The sequence below is a fragment of the Diuraphis noxia genome, unplaced genomic scaffold (assembly GCF_037042655.1).
Source record: "Diuraphis noxia isolate RWA-SAM2 unplaced genomic scaffold, SU_Dnox_SAM2 contig0001, whole genome shotgun sequence".
In the NCBI taxonomy this organism is placed as follows: Eukaryota; Metazoa; Arthropoda; class Insecta; order Hemiptera; family Aphididae; genus Diuraphis; species Diuraphis noxia.
In genome coordinates this window covers 58,250,503-58,271,223 of record NW_028301711.1, presented here as the reverse complement: position 1 = coordinate 58,271,223, position 20,721 = coordinate 58,250,503, and the positions used below count along the sequence as shown (strand labels likewise).

At 28.0% G+C, this 20,721-nt stretch overlaps 1 protein-coding gene across 1 annotated transcript; it reads right to left on the bottom strand.

Moving 5' to 3' along the window:
• Positions 1-9,634: 9,634 nt before the first annotated feature.
• On the bottom strand, positions 9,635-15,116 carry LOC107166741 (mitochondrial 2-oxoglutarate/malate carrier protein-like). The gene is made up of 6 exons (XM_015515532.2): positions 15,030-15,116; positions 14,705-14,941; positions 12,269-12,353; positions 11,070-11,283; positions 10,786-10,885; positions 9,635-9,845 (listed from the first exon to the last, which is right to left on the bottom strand). The coding sequence occupies exons 1-6, from the start codon at positions 15,095-15,097 to the stop codon at positions 9,635-9,637; spliced, it is 915 nt and encodes a 304-aa protein (XP_015371018.1). The 5' UTR covers positions 15,098-15,116.
• Between the last annotated feature and the right edge of the window lie 5,605 nt (positions 15,117-20,721).

The window sequence follows — 20,721 nt, the reverse complement described above, 5'->3', positions numbered from 1 at the left end:
GATTGTTGAGCTCGTTGTCCACAGACGTTAGATAAAACCTTAAAACTTGAAGCCTTATTAATTATTTAATTTTTATTTCAAGTCCAAATATTAATAAGTAATAAAAGTATATTGTACATAGGTATAGACACTGTAATATAGAATACATAGATATATCTCAATGAAATGTGTAAGAGTGTACGAATCAAGATATATCGTAATTCGTGATTCTGTGGTAACATATATAGTATATACTTTATAGGTCCTCATAGTAAAATTACGCTATTAGGTACATTATCGGATGTAATGTATATATGCGGTATTATATGGATTGATGATTTCAGATATTTTTTTTATGTTGGTAAATATTTACTTGTTTATTTTGTTAGCTGCAGTTTGAGCAGTATTTTTTAACTTTGTGTCGTTTCTGATAACAAATTGGATTTATAAATGGTAATTAGGGACAACAATTTTCTAAAAAAATGGAAGAACCAAATAAAATTACGAAAAACAGGAACATTTGCACGACATCAGTTTTTGAAAAATCGAGTTTATATATTGATGTAAATCAAAAATGAATGCAAGTATTTAAAATTTAAAAACTTAAGACTTAAAATGTAATTAAAAATAATTGCTGGAATTTTACAAAAATGTCATCAATGCTAATTTTTTATGAGTAGGTACCTACTCATAATTAACATCGTTAATTTACTCATAGGAATTTTAAGTACAAACTTTGACAAAATTGAATATTCAAACACTAAATATTAAAAAAAAAACAACCATGTAATAGATTAGATAATATTTTTACTCCTAAATTTGGTAATAGTCAATTCAGTCTGAAATTAGACTAAAAATACTAAATTTACTTTATTCCGAACTTACAATAAATTCGCTACAAGTTATACGTTGCAGGTAAGACGGAGACAGTGCATGCGAGGATGGTGAGATGTCCTCTTAAGAATCCATTTTGTGGTGTTAGCTTAAATGTTTTAATATTACAATAAATATATATATATATATATATCAATTATTAAATATTAGATACCTCTATCTATATATTTTAATTCTAAAGTGAATATTATAAAATATATTGTTTAGTACTTACTAGAGATGTTACGAACTGTTCGATTTTCGAACCGAACCGAACCGAACTCTGGGTGTTCGGCTCCGTTCGAAAACCGAACTGGAAATTCCAAATAATCGAACCGAACCAAATATCTAATAGTTCGGTTCGGTAATCGAACCAGAGAAATAAAAATAGAAGTCGATGGAGTAACGGCTAAAATTATAAATTATTATTAAATAATTAATAATTAGTATTTATTAGGTATTTATAAGTTATTACTATTGTTATTGTTAGTTGCCCGTTTCAACCGGCTGCCTCACACCTTTCCTACCACCCATAGCCAATGACCATTCAGCGCATTATCCGAGACTGTCTAGATAGTTGATACTCCGTGCGGTGGGGAAGGGGGACCTCGTTATGAAAACCCTCGATACAAAAATAGATTGTTATTAGTTGTTTAATATATTTTGCTTGTTTTAAATATTGATGTTTTTCGCTTTTTCTCATCAGTTATCATCAAATTAATAATTAAAAATTAAAAATCTCATGCATAATTATTAACTATTAAAGTATTTAAGTAAATAGTAGTAAAATCTTTATTCTGAGGTATGGTGGCTAAATGATAAATAAATAAATATTAAATATTAAATAAAATAATATCAAATTTAACTTTTAATGTTCGGTTCGAGTTCGATAAAATATTTGAAGAGTTCGGTTCGGTTCGGGTTCGATTAAAAGTGTGTAGGTTCGGATCTGTTCGAGTTCGTTAATTTCAATAAAAGTTCGGTTCGGGTTCGGTTCGACCTTAAATATTATGGTTCGTAACATCTCTAGTACTTACCTATATATACACCAGTGTTGTAAAGTATTTGAGTAAAAGTATTTGAATAAAAGTATTCAAATAGTTTTTTACGTATTGAATACTTTTTAAAATACTTTTATTTTTGAAGTGTTTGAACGGTATTTTAAATACATTTTTTTAGTATTGAATACTATTTTATTGAATACTTTTTTTATTACTTTAATTCTTTATTCATTGTCAAATAATAATAATGTCATAATAATATTATAAATATAATATTATTTTATCATTTATGAACAATTCGATATCGGTTTTAGTTTTCGTCTATTAATAGCCTAACTAAATAAACTACTATTTAAACCGTCTGTTTATCGTTGACGACGATCGCAATTTCCTAACGGTACGTTATCGGTACCTACTACCTAGCAGTGCGTCAGTAGAGAGAGTGTTTAGTGTTGGTGGTGCAACAATCACCAAAAAAAGAATATGACTTATAAGCATTTCGAACAAATTATGTTCTTAAAATGCAACACACAAATGTTCGATTAATATTATATATTAATATATTATGAATGATTCAGAATTAAACTGATTTTTTTGTTTTGTATTTGAAAATTATGTCAAATACTTTACTATAGATAGTATTTGGGTGGTATTTTAAATACTTTATTTTATAAGTTAGTCAAGAGTCACTAATGGGTGGCTGCTTAAATCACGCCTGACACGTATCATGTACTATTATCATATAAGCTTATTGTGCAAACTGTACAGATTGTTTATTTCAAATAAAAAAAAAAAAAAAAAATTTTATAAGTATTTGAGTAATTATTACTTAAATACTTTTTAAAAGTATTTTTTACAACACTGTATATACCTTATATAAATATTTAAAAGAACTGATAACTACAGTAACTTTGAATTGTAATAAAATACTTAATTAAAAAACGTAGATAATATCCGTGTTTTCTTGACCGATTTTTGTTAATATTTAATTACTATATACGCAATTGGATGTTCATGATTTTTAAATCCCAATATTTAACATTCTCATTATTCGCTTCACGCTCATCAGTCATCAAGTAAACATCTTTATAAGTTATAATCAATTTTGTATTGTTAGTTTTAAATATTTAAATATTACATTAAACATAATATCGATTATTAAATATTAAATGTTAAAGCAAATTACAATAGTAGGTATGTATAATATACATATTTGAAAATACTGATAACTTTAAAATTCAAATAAAGAAAATAATATGTAGATAATATTCCTACCTTAATTTGATTATAGATAAATATTTACTGTAATATTATTAAAGCTAACAATATATCGGATATAATGGATTCTGATGAATGCTGATGCGCAATGTTGCATGTTTGTTAGACGAAGATAACACGTAAAGTTTTCTTAATGAGACATTTCTACCAGTATGACCTATCATATTGTAACTATTTGGCATTTGTATTAGTGATATAACTATATAAGTGATTCTTAAATTAATTTAAATGTAAATATTCATTTTCTTGAAAAGTATTAAGTAGGAAGTTGAATAACATTATTTTTTTTTACATAAGTTTAAGTACCTATCTAAATAAGTAAATATAGGTACTCAACACCTAATGAATATTATAATTTTCAAAGCCCGCGAAAAATATAAATATACTAATTAAATTATGATACTGTTGCCATCATGTATTACATTTGTGTTTGTATTAGTATTAGTCGTCAATGATGATTGATTAATGTGAGTGTAAGTAAGATTGTTTGTGGGTAGTGGTGATCCAGGCATTTTTTAAGCCAGAAAATTCTTAAATAATTCTCATTAAAAAAAAAACATAGATAAAATTTACTAAAAATTAATTTACAATCCCCCCTCCCCCGAAGTAAAAAATTCTTGATACGTCACTGTATGCGAATACTGAGACGTCAAAACTATTGTTTATTACTTTATTAGTTAAGGAAATAAGGACACAAGTTAATTTGACAATACTACAAGAATTATTGAAAAATGTATATGTTAGGATGCTAGTAGATTATATTTTTTAAGCCACCTTTATAAAAAAATGTAATAATATGGGCTAGAATTTTTATAAATATTAAAAACAAATAATTTATTTGATTATTACTATAGACAGAGTCATACGACATTCGTTGATTTATAATGAAAGCCATTAGCCTTCAAAGAAAAATATTTAATGTTAATTATCGACTGTGTATAGTATGGTCAAAATTCTTATTGGTCATCGCATTAATCACTAGATTATCTATTTAGACTATTTAGATCTAATAACCATTTAATGTGTCTCTATAGCCATATACAAATTTCAAATTCTTTCAATCGTTCACGGTTTAACACTGTAATTATTGTAGTATAATCGTTTGGCTGTTTATTTATTTATTTTTTAAGAGCGGAAGTAATACCTAGCGATGATAGCGATGAAATATGCACAAAAAAAGCTAGGTATGCAGAATTAAAATATATAAATTTTTTTTTGAACTTGAAGGCTGGTTACAACTCCAATTCTCCAATCTGACCGATTGCTCGCCTTGTCTTAAGTTTCCTTAAAATTATTGATATTTAAATTGCCCTAAATCAGAGTTTCAAGGACGTCCTGAACATAGGCGCAATTTGGGTTAGATTTATGGGGGTGCTAGATTTAAATTGACCAAAGTGATAAATTTATCTCCTAATGTCTATGACATAAAATCATAAGTTATAAGTTTATAACCAATAAAAATTTGGGGGTGCTATGCATCCCCAAGCACCCCCCAAATTGCACCTATGTCCTGAATTTGCCTTCTCTTCAATCATATCCTCTTCCTCTAGTATTATATTGTGCAGCTCGTTTGTGTCTCAGGGAACGTCTAACCGTTTTCCACGGACATTTCTCCAGCCCCCCCAACACCAATAATGTTTATCAAAACATAACTTAAGGTTTGTAAGTCGTTTGTAAAGTTTTGTAAAAACAAAATTTTCGTTTGTAAAGAAAACCGAAAAAAGTTATGACCATTTCAGGGTGGGGGGGCTGGAGAAATGGGTGAAAACCACGGGATTTGGAAAAACCAAACTTTTTTCGGCTCAGTCGTTTGTAAGTCGTTTGTAAAGTTCTGTAAAAACAAAATTTTCGTTTGTAAAGAAAACCGAAAAAAGTTATGACCATTTCAGGGTGGGGGGGCTGGAGAAATGGGTGAAAACCACGGGATTTGGAAAAACCAAACTTTTTTCGGCTCAGTCGTTTGTAAGTCGTTTGTAAAGTTCTGTAAAAACAAAATTTTCGTTTGTAAAGAAAACCGAAAAAAGATATGACCATTTCAGGGTGGGGGGGCTGGAGAAATGGGTGAAAACCACGGGATTTGGAAAAACCAAACTTTTTTCGGCTCAGTCGTTTGTAAGTCGTTTGTAAAGTTCTGTAAAAACAAAATTTTCGTTTGTAAAGAAAACCGAAAAAAGATATGACCATTTCAGGATGGGGGGGCTGGAGAAATGGGTGAAAACCACGGGATTTGGAAAAACCAAACTTTTTTCGGCTCAGTGGTTTGTAAGTCGTTTGTAAAGTTCTGTAAAAACAAAATTTTCGTTTGTAAAGAAAACCGGAAAAAGATATGACCGTTTCAGGGTGGGGCAAACTTTTTTCGGCTCAAACGTTTTTTCTAGATTGGTAATTATTTATATAGGTAGTACAAATTATTTTTACCAATAAAAATATATACTTAAACATAGGCAAATTAAAATGGACAAACTCTTTTATTTTTTTGAGTCCCTTAGTTTCACCAAATGTCTATATATCGTCAACGGTTTATTATAAAAACATAAATTTAACATAAAATTATTTTTAAATAAATACAATTTTTGAAACTTCATATATAGCTTGCTATTTGAAAATCAAAAGTCGATAATGTTTTATCCAACAAGGGAGGTAGATAAAAATGTAAAAATTATAAAAATAATGTAAAATTGTAGAAACTTATGTTTTAAAATAAATTATATAAAACCAATACAGTTCCTGTTAAATTTAAAAACGTATAGAAACGTTAAGAAACTTAACACAATTAATAAATATAATAAATTATTAGACTTATGAGTTAGGTACCTATTTAATATTTTATAATATTCAATATAATATAATATAGTAATAAAAAAATTCAATCGTACCCGTGCGTTTTTTTAGGAAAATTTAGTGAGGGAGCTATAGTAAAGGAGTCCTATAAATGTATAATAATTTAAAAAAATAAACTATTTCTCTTTGCAAATATTTATTGAAATTTCTGTATTATCATGGAAAAAAATCATATACCTTGTTAACAAATAAAAATATTATAGTAAAATATTAAACTATTGTAAAACAAAATTAAGTTCTTCTTTGTAAAAATATTATTTTTAATGCTTTCAAATTAAATTATGTACATTTTTTAAAAAGTTTACTTGCTTCCAATTGTATAATTACAATTATTAAGTACCTATGAGTATTGCATGATATTTTCAGAACTTTTTCTTACAAAATATCGTCTAACAAATAAGACTAGTAAAGTAGTAAGTAGTTGCCACCTCCAAACTCAATGCTACATAATGTATGTAAACCTTTAGGTACCGGTATTCCGGGGTAAATCTAAGTATTAGATATTATTAATTTTTCTGTAATTTATAAGCATTTTCAAGTTTACTAGTAATATTTTAAATGCTCGTAACTTACATAAAAATTAAAATATCGTAAAACAACCAATGTAACAACACAAGTGTTGTTCTTAACTTTAAGTTTAAAAAAAGACGAATTCAATGCCTATACTAATATTATATTGTAAAGAATTATAAGCCATGCCTATGTAGATTATCATGATTAGAGCGTGGATTTCTATGCAATTGCATATTTCTTTCCTTTTAATATATTTGGATTTTTATCAGTTATCTCCACGAATCATCATAATTTGAAGCTAATGGCGAAATTTTTTTTTTGCATATTTCTGCATGTTTAAAGATTATTGCATATTATTGCATATTTTGACAAAATTTAAAATTAATTGCATATTGAAGCGAAAATTTAAAAAATATTTTATCATGTAGAAAAATTAAAACTAAATTTCGAGAACGTTCAGATCGAAGATCTTTATCAAGACCCGAAAATACTAAGTTGCTTCAAATATGCCCCAATAACTTCAGTTTTCACGTCGAACGTTCGTTCTCTGCAGTCTTTAAAAATATGTTAACCAATAAATGACACAGCTTCACAGAAGAAAAACTTGAAAAGCATAGGTACCTATGATTATTCATTTTAATCATAAATAAAATTTCAAAAAAAAATCAAGTTCAGAAAATTCCCAAAATTTTTTTTTTTTGTAAATTTTAAATAAATAAAAATTTCTTGCATATATTTTACATATTTTGACTGCATATTTTTTTACATATTTTCATTATTTTGACTGCATATTTGTTGCATATTTTCATGATTATTACTGCATATTATATGGCATATTTTCATGATTATTACTGCATATTATATGGCCTATTTCGATACTTTTAAGCAATATTTTTATCGTAATACAATTAAAAAAAAAGTATCAGCATAATCAGATGTATCAGACTTACATAGACGAAAAACAATAAACCACAAATAAGCCATTGAAGTTCAATAATTATTGAAGAATACATAGTAAGTATCACTTCTTTAGATTTTATGAATAAAAAAACAGATTGTAACCGACTTGGACCCAATTTCCCCAGCCCCCCACCCTGAAATGGTCATAACTTTTTTCGGTTTTCTTTACAAACGAAAATTTTGTTTTTACAAAACTTTACAAACGACTTACAAACGACTGAGCCGAAAAAAGTTTGGTTTTTCCAAATCCCGTGGTTTTCACCCATTTCTCCAGCCCCCCCACCCTGAAATGGTCATAACTTTTTTCGGTTTTCTTTACAAACGAAAATTTTGTTTTTACAGAACTTTACAAACGACTTACAAACGACTGAGCCGAAAAAAGTTTGGTTTTTCCAAATCCCGTGGTTTTCACCCATTTCTCCAGCCCCCCCATCCTGAAATGGTCATATCTTTTTTCGGTTTTCTTTACAAACGAAAATTTTGTTTTTACAAAACTTTACAAACGACTTACAAACGACTGAGCCGAAAAAAGTTTGGTTTTTCCAAATCCCGTGGTTTTCACCCATTTCTCCAGCCCCCCCACCCTGAAATGGTCATAACTTTTTTCGGTTTTCTTTACAAACGAAAATTTTGTTTTTACAAAACTTTACAAACGACTTACAAACCTTAAGTTATGTTTTGATAAACATTATTGGTGTTGGGGGGGCTGGAGAAATGTCCGTCCATTTTCCAGCATTTTACTCTAATATAGCATCTACGAATGTATGATAATGTGTTTCTCCTACAGTTCTAACGTTCTATAAGTACCTTTTTGCTTGTCTTTGTCTCCATTATTATTATATTTAAAAAATAATATATGTAAAAAAATTTAACTGGTAACAATAATTTATTTATATTTAATATTAATATATATATATATTTTATAGGTAATTCTAGTGAAATAAAAATGGTACTTAGCAATGAAGGTTAAAGGTACACTTTTAAATGCATGAATTATTATTATATATGACTATATGAAGTTGCATTTGTTTTTAAAGGAGGCTAAACACATTTTCAGTTAACATGTAAAGACATTTTATTAAACGTAGGTTTAAATACTAAACAAACCAACAGCGATTAACGACCAAAAATATTTTTGATAAAATACACACTTGATAATTATATTCAATTGCTTAAGGATTTTCGTCGAGAGTAAATGGCTATCTTTGTGAAAATCGTTAATCGAAATGTGAGACTCCCAATAAAAATGTGGACAGTGGTATGTGGCAGTGCGAAAGTGCAATAATTTAAAATAATTGAATTATATAAAATCTGACATTTGTTTTATAAATATTATTTATTCTAAAACGAATAATCATCCAAACCCGCTAATTTCAAACCTCTCCTCTAAGACTCTCCCGGATAACCCTCCCCATCGACTAAAACGAAATTGGCCTCGTGATATACTTCGCTAAAAAAAAAAAAAAAACAGTTTGAAGTAGTGTCAATGGACGCACCCTTCACTCAAGCCTCCAAGCCTTATAAAAAAATTTCAAATTTACTTATTGTTTTATTATATTACAGATTGTAAATACATTTATTTATAAAAAAATAAAAAAATATTATTTAAAATAAAATGTGCAAAATTAGTACAAATAAGGAATATACCTATGTTTCAAAAATTAGAAATCTTGACATAATATGCAACATAAAACGCCTTTGTATCTATTTGGCTTTGTTGTAACAAATGAAACAGCTTTGTTTCAAGTTGTCCATTTTTACGATTACGTACAACAATATTTAAATGCTAGAAGTCGTCTGGCTTAATTATTATTATTTTGATGAAATATTTTCACTTCAAATTTCATATAATCTATAATGTATAATTATATGTAATAACTTGCAGCGTATCGGTCATCGGGTATGCATGAATAATTTGGGTAATTCTGGACTTAAATAATTGCAGCCAGATCATCTGCAGGAGCAATTAACTATTTGTCATTCCTAAACAACTTTACGTACAAATCGTTATGAAGATTCGATTAACTTATTCTACTTAACTGACCTATCGTATTCGACTTGTCATGTATAAATCAACACTTTTATGAATAAAGATCTTTTTATTTAATTTATATTTTCTAAACAAAAACAAACAAAACGAAAAAACGAAAAACATTGGTTTATATGTTTGTTAAGTTAATTGTTTATCATCACTGGTCTTTCATAAAAATATCTTCATATTTTTTTTTAAGCTGCTCCATGAAAATAAATAATAAGACAGTCCCTGGTGCCACTCGTAAATAATAAAAAGGCCAGCCTTTCCACAAAGCTGTAATACCCTCGGTCTTCAGCAAAATCGACGCCACTTCTATTATGCCCGAGTATTCTGCTTTTCCATCTACAATTTTCTGTTGTTGTATTCTATAAATATATAAAACGCCAATGTATATAGAAATAATGTATAAATCTATACAGTTATAAGCAGTAGCAGATTTAAATGGAGCGTAGAAGGGCTAGAGGAATTGTGCTATAGTCGCTAGGTATTGGTAGGTATATGTTAAAATATAGTTGTGAGTTATGACATATATAACTTTGTATAGATATTAATAATTTTAAAATTTTATGTTTATAAGTGCTTGTAAAATTATTTTACATTGTAATTAATATTATGAAAAATATTTATACCAATAAACAAGACTCTTGATTTGTAGGCTATAGGTAGCTCTAAAAAAAGGCATTCTAAGCGTAATAATATTCACTTAAAATCATTCATTTTTTAGTGCTCGTTTAAAAGCTATTAAGCTATAAGATATGCAGAAAAATGTACTGGATGTGAAAAAAATAAATTATAACATATTATTATGATTAAAATTAAAATCGAGAAAGATTGAAAAGTAATTTGCTTGAATACCACGAAACAAGATAGCACGTGTTATAATATATGATATATAATATATATTATGGAACCTCATTATCGACGAAATTACTAACGGCTATTAATTGCAATTCATCAATCTCATACTTATATAGCAAATATTATTTTATAAATCTTAACTGATACAATTGACTAACATGCACTTACAAAAAAATATATTCACTTTTATACTCTCAAAAGACAGTATAAGCATAAAATAGTGCTAAAAATAGCATTAAAACTTTGAAGTATGCCGAAATATGCAAATTCTACAAGTTACAAGTCCTGTTAATAAATATAATAAGAAAAAAAAGTATATTTTAGAAATATGTATTTAATAATATAATGTGGTCCCCCTCCAAAAAAAAACAATAACAGAAGATCCCAACTATTACTAGTTATATACATAGATGTATATAAATAATAAATACTGCGTAAATATGTTACCTAGTCTTCAACACGTCCATTGGATTCGAGCAGACGGAATATACAATTCCAGAAATCATGCTTGATATGGCGTGGAGCTTCAAACCGTTCTCCATATTATCTGCAACCGTTTTTGAAGTATGTAATATACATTTTATAATATTTTTGTGTTACCAGTGCCATAAAAGCAAAATCATAACATGTTTAAAATATTCGCTGTATGAATTCGATTTTGGTTTTTTGGCCTAATATGTAAAATTATATGCGTAAACCGCTACGGATGAGCGGGTAACCAGCGTTCTTACAATTGTTCATCATATACACTTTAGCCTCGTCATATGACATCAGCTGCGTTAGATTGGCTGTCATCGCCCTGAGCATGGTCGCCACCGTCCCTCGCCACAGCCCTACTACACCTTCATCTTTTCGTATTTTTATCAAAGCATCGAACGCGTTTTTGTAGTTGCGACGACTCTCTTTTGGCAATCGCCCGTCGGCTGTCATGCGGACCATAGCAATCTGTAATAATTTCAAACAGATTTCAAATGATTAACAACACCCGTAGAGAATTTGCCCCCCCCCCCACCATAAGACCGTATACACTTGCGATAAAATACAGGACAAAACCACACACTTTTGGTAGATTAAAACCGCACAATTTTTTTGAATTTTTTGTATACAAAAACAGCACGTTTTTGATTTCGACCCCAAAAGAGTTCACAGACAAAAATATCTATGGATAGTTAAAAAACTATTATTTAAAAGAAAATTAAAGTGTATAAAATGCTTAAAATTTGATTGGCTGAAATCTATTACCAAAATTTTTTTTTTAAATTCATACGACCACCATCGATTAAAAATTCTTCCCAGCATTTGTACAAGTGTTCCTAAATTAAATACAATTATTTAATTTAAAATTTAAAATATCACTTAAACGTTATTCTTATTTAGCATTAATTTTTAGTGTGCAGTTTTAACCACTTTGATGTATTTTATTATACAAATACCGATAACGTGTGCGGTTTTTGTCTAGAGACATTTTTGTGGTCAAAGTCAAAAGTGTGCTGTTTTCGGTTACAACCAATTTAATTACACCGGTCACTGATTTATACCACCGGAGCGGCCTGCAGGTATTAATCCTCATCCGGGCATCATTGTAACGATTAATTATATTATAATTTTAACTTTATATCTCAATATTATCGATGGTTATTATAAAAATATTAACCACTGAATAATAATATTTATCATGAGATAAACAACATGGTATGATCGCAAAGGTTCAGATTATATTAAAGTCTGCTAAACATATCACTACCTACGTCACTAGCGCTTAAGCATATGGCCATATTATGATCATATTATTGCAATTAAATTATTAGTACTATTACACGCTATGCTACGTCATGCACTCATGTGCCTATACTGTCTGCCGTCTAAAAGTTCCGATCATATGCCTTGTTGTTTATATCGTAATATTTGCGTTGGATAATCCAATAATTACGTCGGTGGGTGTAGAAATGAAAGCAGCTAACGCTCCGGTGGACATGCTGGCTATTGCGTTATTCATCACGGTGCCTTGCCCTCGTCTGAAACACATAACATAATATTGAATATCGATAAAATCATGGGCGAATAGGCCTACCGGGCTACCGGGCATTTCCCGGTGGGCCCCCCTTCATAGTTCGGTAATGGGGCCCTTTAATATCATGTACCTATTATTACATTTTTTTTCATGCGGGGGCCCTTTTTAAAATTTTCCGGTAGGCCAAAAATGGCCTATCCGCCCATGGATAAAATAGGTACTTATTTTGATATTATGCATAAGTATCACTAGGTTTCTAATGTCACTAATACATGACATGATTATCAATTATCAAATTGTTATACTAATGTAGTGACGTGATGGTTAAATTACTTATAATATTATTATGAATAGGTAGTAGGTATACCTACATGATTATTTATTACGTGGAACGATTGACATTTAAGACTTAGCCAGTATACATGCTATAGTAATATGCCCATATAATATAATATGATATATATATATATATATATATATATATATATATTTACAGCTATTACGTCAAAACTAAATTAAAAGTAAATACATTTAAAACAAATTATTCTACACGCAAATTTAAATATCGTTGCCGTACTTTATAACTAAGTAGATGCAATTCCACCATTATGTTCAAATGTTACATTGTCACGTACACACGTTCACACGAGATTATTCGTGCGACTTTTACTTCGTTTTTTGTTTATACTTAGACTGGTAATTTATATATTATAATCAAATTAAATGTCATAATATTTATAAATATATTACGTGTGTCGTGTGTAAATGTATTTAACATTCGAGCACTAGTAATTCCATTTAAATTTCAAACGAAGCAAAATATTTGAAATATTTGGATATTACGTACCAGGCTGCATTCGTAAATTTTACCACATGGATATTAACCAGATATGCCACCCAAAAGAGTTAAAAAATAAGAGTAAAGAGCCATTAAAAAAAAGCGGGTAAGTCGTGGATGTCGCTCTGCTGTACAATAGGTTACAAGTGGGTTACTTTAATGGATGGAATTAAATTTGAATCCAATGATAATATTATATCATTGTATACGAACAGTGATTCTGAGCGGAGACGGTTTATCTGTCTAGGATATATTATAGATTATCAACAATTTTCAAATCTTAGGTTTAAAAAGAAAATTTTTTATGCATTTCTAGCTTATAATAATTTGTGAATTTTCGTGATTTTTCATGATTTTTACGTAGGTATGTTGTCAAAATTCAAACTTTGAATGCTTATAAAAAATATTGTGACTATATATTCCCTTTATTTTTCAACTGCTATTGTAAAAATATGTTAGGAGCCTTGTATTTCATTTTTAAATATTAGATCTAAAAAGAAAAACTTTTATGAATTTCTAGCTAAAAATAATTTGCAAATTTTTGTGATTTTTATGTATTTTGTCAAAATTCAAACTTTGAATGCTTATAAAAATAAATTGTGAGTATGATTTTTTTTTATTTTTCAACTACTATTATAACAATATGTTAAGAGACTTGTATTAAATTTTCAAGCTTTTCTACCCAACAAATGCATTTTTATCGATATTAATTTAAAAAAAACTAGTAATGATCAAAAATTGCAAATACCTATGAATAGCTCAACTTCATTCAAAAATTTTTGAAAATTGCATGGTGGATAGAATATACTTATATAAACATTCGGAGAAAACTGCATGTATCCATGGTCATTTGTTTTAATGTTAATCTAAAACCAAAATCGATTTTGTCGAAAACTGATTGTTCGTAAAATTTTCCGTTTTTCCCTTAATGTTTAGGTTGTTTATACCGATTATTTAGAAAAATATTAAGAATTTTTTACTTTTGACTCCCCCCCCCCCCCCCCCCCCCAAAGTACCAACTACATTCAATTTCTTGTCGAACGAGATACTGAAGTCAAAATCGAAGCACTTTTAGTTTTTACTGCCTTAAAACGTGATGACAGACAAAAAAATAAATATACAAAAAAAAAACACACACACACCATGGTAAAATCAATACATTCATTGGTCCGCTCAGAATCTAAAAAATGTATATTATTTGCAATTTTTTACTAATTAAAATGGTAATATGATATGTAACCAATGAAGCGATGTCAACCATTTAAATAAACAAAAAACAATTCCTTTTTCATTAGCTGAAAATAAATACATGCGTGAGCTACCCTTTAATCTTAAAAGATAAGCTATAAATATTGTTAAGGTATCAATGAATCTATTGATATAACATTTATTTAAAACAGTTCACTAATTTTCGAGTCTATATGATTTGATTACAGACAGACAGACCAACGATCAACATCTGTTTGTCTTACAAACATATTATATATTATATAGACCTGCAATCGATATTAGCTCACTTTTTCAATTCATCTACGAGCGATGTGTAGCAACCAACTCGAGTTGACGTAAATATTAGTTGTCTTACAAAGTTCGCGGTAATGCCTTTATAAAAACCTGAAAGTTTTTCTTTTCTTGCCATGTTTGTTATTGCATGAATTGAACTTTTGTGATCCGAAGTTGCACCCTTCTCGCCACTCAGTTGCATGCGAAATTTTAGCACTTCTAATGGATGTACGAACACCGCTGATCCCATTCTAATGCAAACAGCGGTTATACAATTTTTTTTAGAGCCAACAGATAACATAAATTAGTTGAAAAATAGTTTAAATATTTTATTTTTACCCCGACAATCCAGCAATTGAAAAGTTCACGTAAAATGGCAGAACTTTTTTCTTTTGTTCGTTCGACATCTTGACTGAATATTGTATTAGTAATTATTCGTTCACGAGATCACTATAACTAATTTTCGCTAATATATATACACGATCGAATACAAAACAATTTGTTTTTATGCTTAACAACAGATAAACAGTTTGGTACATCATTCGTATAATATTTATATTATTTAAGCTATTTTTTGTATGTATAGTTAACTATATATCAATTGGTATCATCCTATCGATAATTTTTCGAAACGCTTAAAGTTTTGTTTGGCGACGAAAATATAATAACCGTATACTGTACTTTGTGGAGTTTATATTATGTACAATGTACAAATTAGCTATACTTATACGACTTAATGTAATATGGTCATCAATAAATGTCAAAAATCAAATAATGTTCTGTACACTGTTTCCAATATCCCAAGTACTGACCTATATTATATGTATTTAATTTGGTAGTAAAGCATAATACGGTCATAATATGTGAATCGTTAATTTACTTGTTTTATGGTTTTAATAAAAAATAGATCATAAATAACCTTCAAATTGTCGGTCAATATTAGTTTAATCTTTAATGTAGGTACACCTTTTTATTTTCTTATGTAAATATTATATTATAAATATTATAATAGTTTATTGTATATAATGTTTTCACATTTTAAAGTGAATAGGAAAATATTAACAATAGACCTATCAGTATATTATAATATGTGCCTCACTGCCTACGTTATACCTACACACAATACACAGTAAATACGTACAAGGGCGTTAGCCGAAATTATTCAAACAAATAGAAAACAACTAAAATAATTTAGTATTAACTTGGCTTGTTTGTTAACCACTTATTATTTATAGTAATTCAGTAAGCATTTTTATCCGCCATTTTTTCCTTCAATAATAAATTTATTCAAATTCTGATTCATGGAACTTTTATCTATACTTAAAGAACATTTTTTTAATTACTCGAGATTTTTTTGTAATTCTTAAGGAGTACTATCTATATTACAGACTATTATTAGGTTATTCCATTTTTCAAATAACAGCTCCCTCTCTTTCTGCTGCACCTAAATTATTTAGTGGATAATTGTTTGTTTTCAACATTTTGTTATGTCTTATTAAAAATTTGACCGAATCGTAATTTTTCAGTTATTACTTTTAAAATGGTTTTACAAAAATATATAATACAATATATGTAATATTGGATCTATAATAGTATTTTATTAATTACTTTTCAAATCACTATGACTATATAGTCATAAGCTCATAGCATAGTTCCACATCTTTCAAACCCATTTTCATGAACCGATTTCGAATTTTTATTTTTGTTTTTTAATACGGAAAATTTTCAAAAAAATATCCGTTAATGATTTTAGGTAGAGGGGGGGGGGTTATGATTTTAAATTACTGTGTAATAATGAAGAAGAAAAGGATGCATACTTAGGTAATTAGGAACTTGGTGAATAGGTGAATCATCCTGTAAAGTTTAATCGTCGTCTCGCTGCCCAAATAAGTCGTTATCGGTTATCCCCATCTGTTAATTTGCCTAAATTTAACATGTAGGTAGGCACTTTAAAAATGTATGAAAAATATCCATATATTTATTTGAAGAAGTTATAAATCGCAATATTTAAATGTTTTATTATTATTATTATGTATGACCATGAGACTTGGGTTTTATAATGTATAAATACATATTTTTACTGTGACTTGTTAAATTAATTTAGGCAAGTGGATCATTTTGTTTCAAATGATTTCTATTAAAATGAACCATACTTAATTTTACTCATTACGTCATAAATATATATTTCACAATTATTTTTATTTTTCCAACATATACTCAGATAATTTTGATAATTTATGTAAGTACCTACAAATGTATACGTATTTGTCAGCTAACATTTTATGGAAGTATGTATAATAATATATTTTTAATCATTAATTATTTTTTATTTATTATATACGAAAAGTGAAAAGTCAACAAACGTCGAGCTGTAGTATGTGTTTCACGACTTAGTAATTTAGTATAGAATACTTAGTAATTAGTATATAATAGCTGGAAACCTATATCAAACTACCTACTTAGAATAAAATTTAGAGTTTTTTTTATTGGAATCCGGTTAATTCTAATATTACAAGCTATTAGATGTTTACTAATTATAGTTTTGGATGGCCGAAGGTAATTTCGAATGTATACTAAACTAGGTCAAAAATATTACATTATAGATAATGTGTGGAATTTGTAATTACATTTTGATGCCGAAGATGATTATAACTTAATAAGGTTTAGGAATAAGTGGGGTTGAGCACTAACTACGCTTTTTAATGATTCTGAAGTGACCGCCACAATTAAAATTATTGACTTACTGAAAGTTTTATAATTTATTAAAATATATATTATAATATACTATAAAATATATACTATTATAAATGTATTATATAATTCTATATATATAATTTATAAATTATAAATTTATAATATAGTGTCATGCAGATGATCAGTAATATTAATATTGTCTGTTTGGTATTCTTATATAGTAATCACTAATCAGTGGTTGGTTTTATTATTATTTATAACTATAACCATGATAATTCAAGTTAATAATTATTTATGGGAAATTTCGATCAGTGAGTTGATGATGTTTCGTATATTCGTTTCACTATGCGATCACTAAGGCCTGGAAGTTCATGCGCTAATAAAAACTATCAAAATACGCATGCAAATATGCGCTAAATACATAGGCACTAATTGGTTCAATTTTATGGAGGGATGGCTTAAGCCCTGACTATTTATACATTGAGTTTTTAGACACTTATAAATTGGGGAGGGGCTAATTATAACTTGGGTGGGGGGCTAAGCCCCATTAGCCCTTCTGCGATTTGCGTCTAAGGCTAATTATGATTTTTTTTTTAAATTTAAGTTTTTTTCCATTTTTGGTAAAAATAATAATTAAAATATGGGAAAAAATATTCATTATAGTGATACCTATTTAATTATTAATTAATATTATGTATTACATTATATTTACTTTAAAAACTTACAGTTTAAAACTATAGAGACTTTGACAGGTTTTCAAATACAAATGAAAGGCGAATATCAGCTAAAATGTTTTGATAAAGATAAAAGTTCCGTTCTACATCAACAGAAGAGATTGGTGCATACCCTTGAAATGTATGAAATCATTAATTTGAAAACTTTTTGGTTAGCCACTTGTTATTGTTTCTTCTCCTGACATGATTTTTGAAACTTTTGACAGTGTTTTAACTGTTTTAAGCCCCTCGTTTTTCTTGATAACTTGTTCCAATTTATTATCTTAACGCCTTTTGGAACTTTAATTTTTTTTAAGACATTATCTAAAGTGATCACTGCAGATCACTATTTTCAATTATAATACAATACTTATTGCTATACAATAATTATTTGTAAATTTTTACTGCTTAGTTAATAGAATATATTTATATAAAAATCGTATTTACTGGCTAGTATTAAAGATATAATTACATATTATTTAACGTTAAATACGAAATTTAGATATAAATTATAACATATTATGGATAGTGATAATATTATTTAGATTTCATGGTTTTATTTTTAACAAGAATACCTATAATAAAGCGGATCGTATAAGGATTATATATAGCCATATAGGTATTATATAATCTATAACTATAATATCTACTCTTGTGATGAACAACAAACTATTTAACTATGCAAATAATCTTTAGCGTAAAACACCTAAGTTATACTGACTGTTTGTCTAATAACAATAAATTTACATAAATATGAATTAATTTAGTAGCATGCCGTAGAACGACGTCGCAGTCGACAGTTGTGGGACCAATATTTCGCGTGGCTGCATGCATGGGCGACGCGCGTTACACACTATAAGTTCTTTCAAAATAATCTATTTAGAAATGTCATAAATACCTATTTTTAAATTATTAATTGTTTATAGCATTTATATAATTTTTTTATATGTTTAACTAGTAAATATTTTTATTTTATTATGCTTCAAGAATTTCTGTTACACTTTTGTTATATTAACCGATGAATAAAAATTTTAAAAACAACAAGCAACCACACAGTTAAATTCATCGTCGATTTCTGAAAAAAACTCTAATTATACTTATTTTTTTGGAAAATCTAGAATGTCACGACTAAAGTAGCCACCATATTGCTAATAGTCCACAACGTATTTTTCACTAAAAACTATATTTTTTTTTGCTTAATACGATATGAAAAATTATATGTGATGGGAATAAATTATATTGTAATTTATGAAATGTAGTTAAGTGGAAAATGATTTGGGTGCGATGTGATTGGTTTTATACTCAGTTATAATTATATAGTATAAATTATTACATCTATATGCGATCTGGTAATAACTTTTACGCGATTAATCACACTATTAAGTATTATTATATACTTAGAATTTTTTTTTACTATCCTTGTTATTTTTAAAATATATTTTCTCGCACCACCGAAATGCTATTGGATATATAATGCAAGCATTTTTTTAAAAAGAAAAACTTCATTGTAAAATATTATTATCCCAAACATAATATAGTAATAACACTAATAACTAATAATGTATCACGTACTATATAAAATGTATGTTATATTATAGATACCTATCATTAATTATAATATTTTCTACTCAAGCAGCTTGAAACGTAATTTTACAACGTGCATACTTAAACAAAACTGTTATAAAGTTATTTAACTACAGTAACAACTCAGAATTTAATATGTGCATATGACCGTTGACTGTCCTGTTTGATTAAGTTAATTGTGTAGCGACAATACAGTGGTTGATATGAACCCATTTAATTGGTAGGGTATTGTCAAGCAATATGTGTCACTCGAGAAACAAACAACGTCTCTCTTGAATATTGCTACATATTATATTGTATATATTATTATACCTTACCATATATATATAATATATACTACCTACAATAATATATGCAACAATAACCCTTTTACCGACACTGCAGTAATTTATTATTGCATATTATTATTTTGATTATGCGGGAAATGGACAATAAGTAATGATGATGTAGGTACGTGTGGACTTATATGTATATATTAGATATATTTAGTGCATTTGTATCTTGTATGATCTATCATTGATTATTTTCAAATTTCATAATAGGTTAATTTACTCTAATTTTTAAACTAACGGAATTAAACGTGATCTGCTAAGCATACATTTGCTATGTTACGCACTTATAAGATGGAGATAACAAATATATTGTGTGCGTGTGTCCTCTTGAATTTTTTCCAAAACAATAGTCAATGAAATTATTATACAGTATTATTGGTAATAAACCAATACTTTTATTTTTTCTTTTTGTGACAAATATTAATATAACAATTTATACTAGATAATATGTAATATTGTAATATTAAAATACTATGTATTATAGACAATAGACATAATTATGATACATTATTGTATGGCTGCAATTCGTATTACATACCTCTCATTAACCCGGGCCACAACTCATACGTTATTTTAGGATTCGGCCGCAACTCACCAACACTGAATAGATTAATATTAATTAGGTACTTACTCAAGTTTTCAAATAATATATCCCATTATATCTTTAACACCCATTATCATAGCTAATAATAAAAAAAAAATATATAG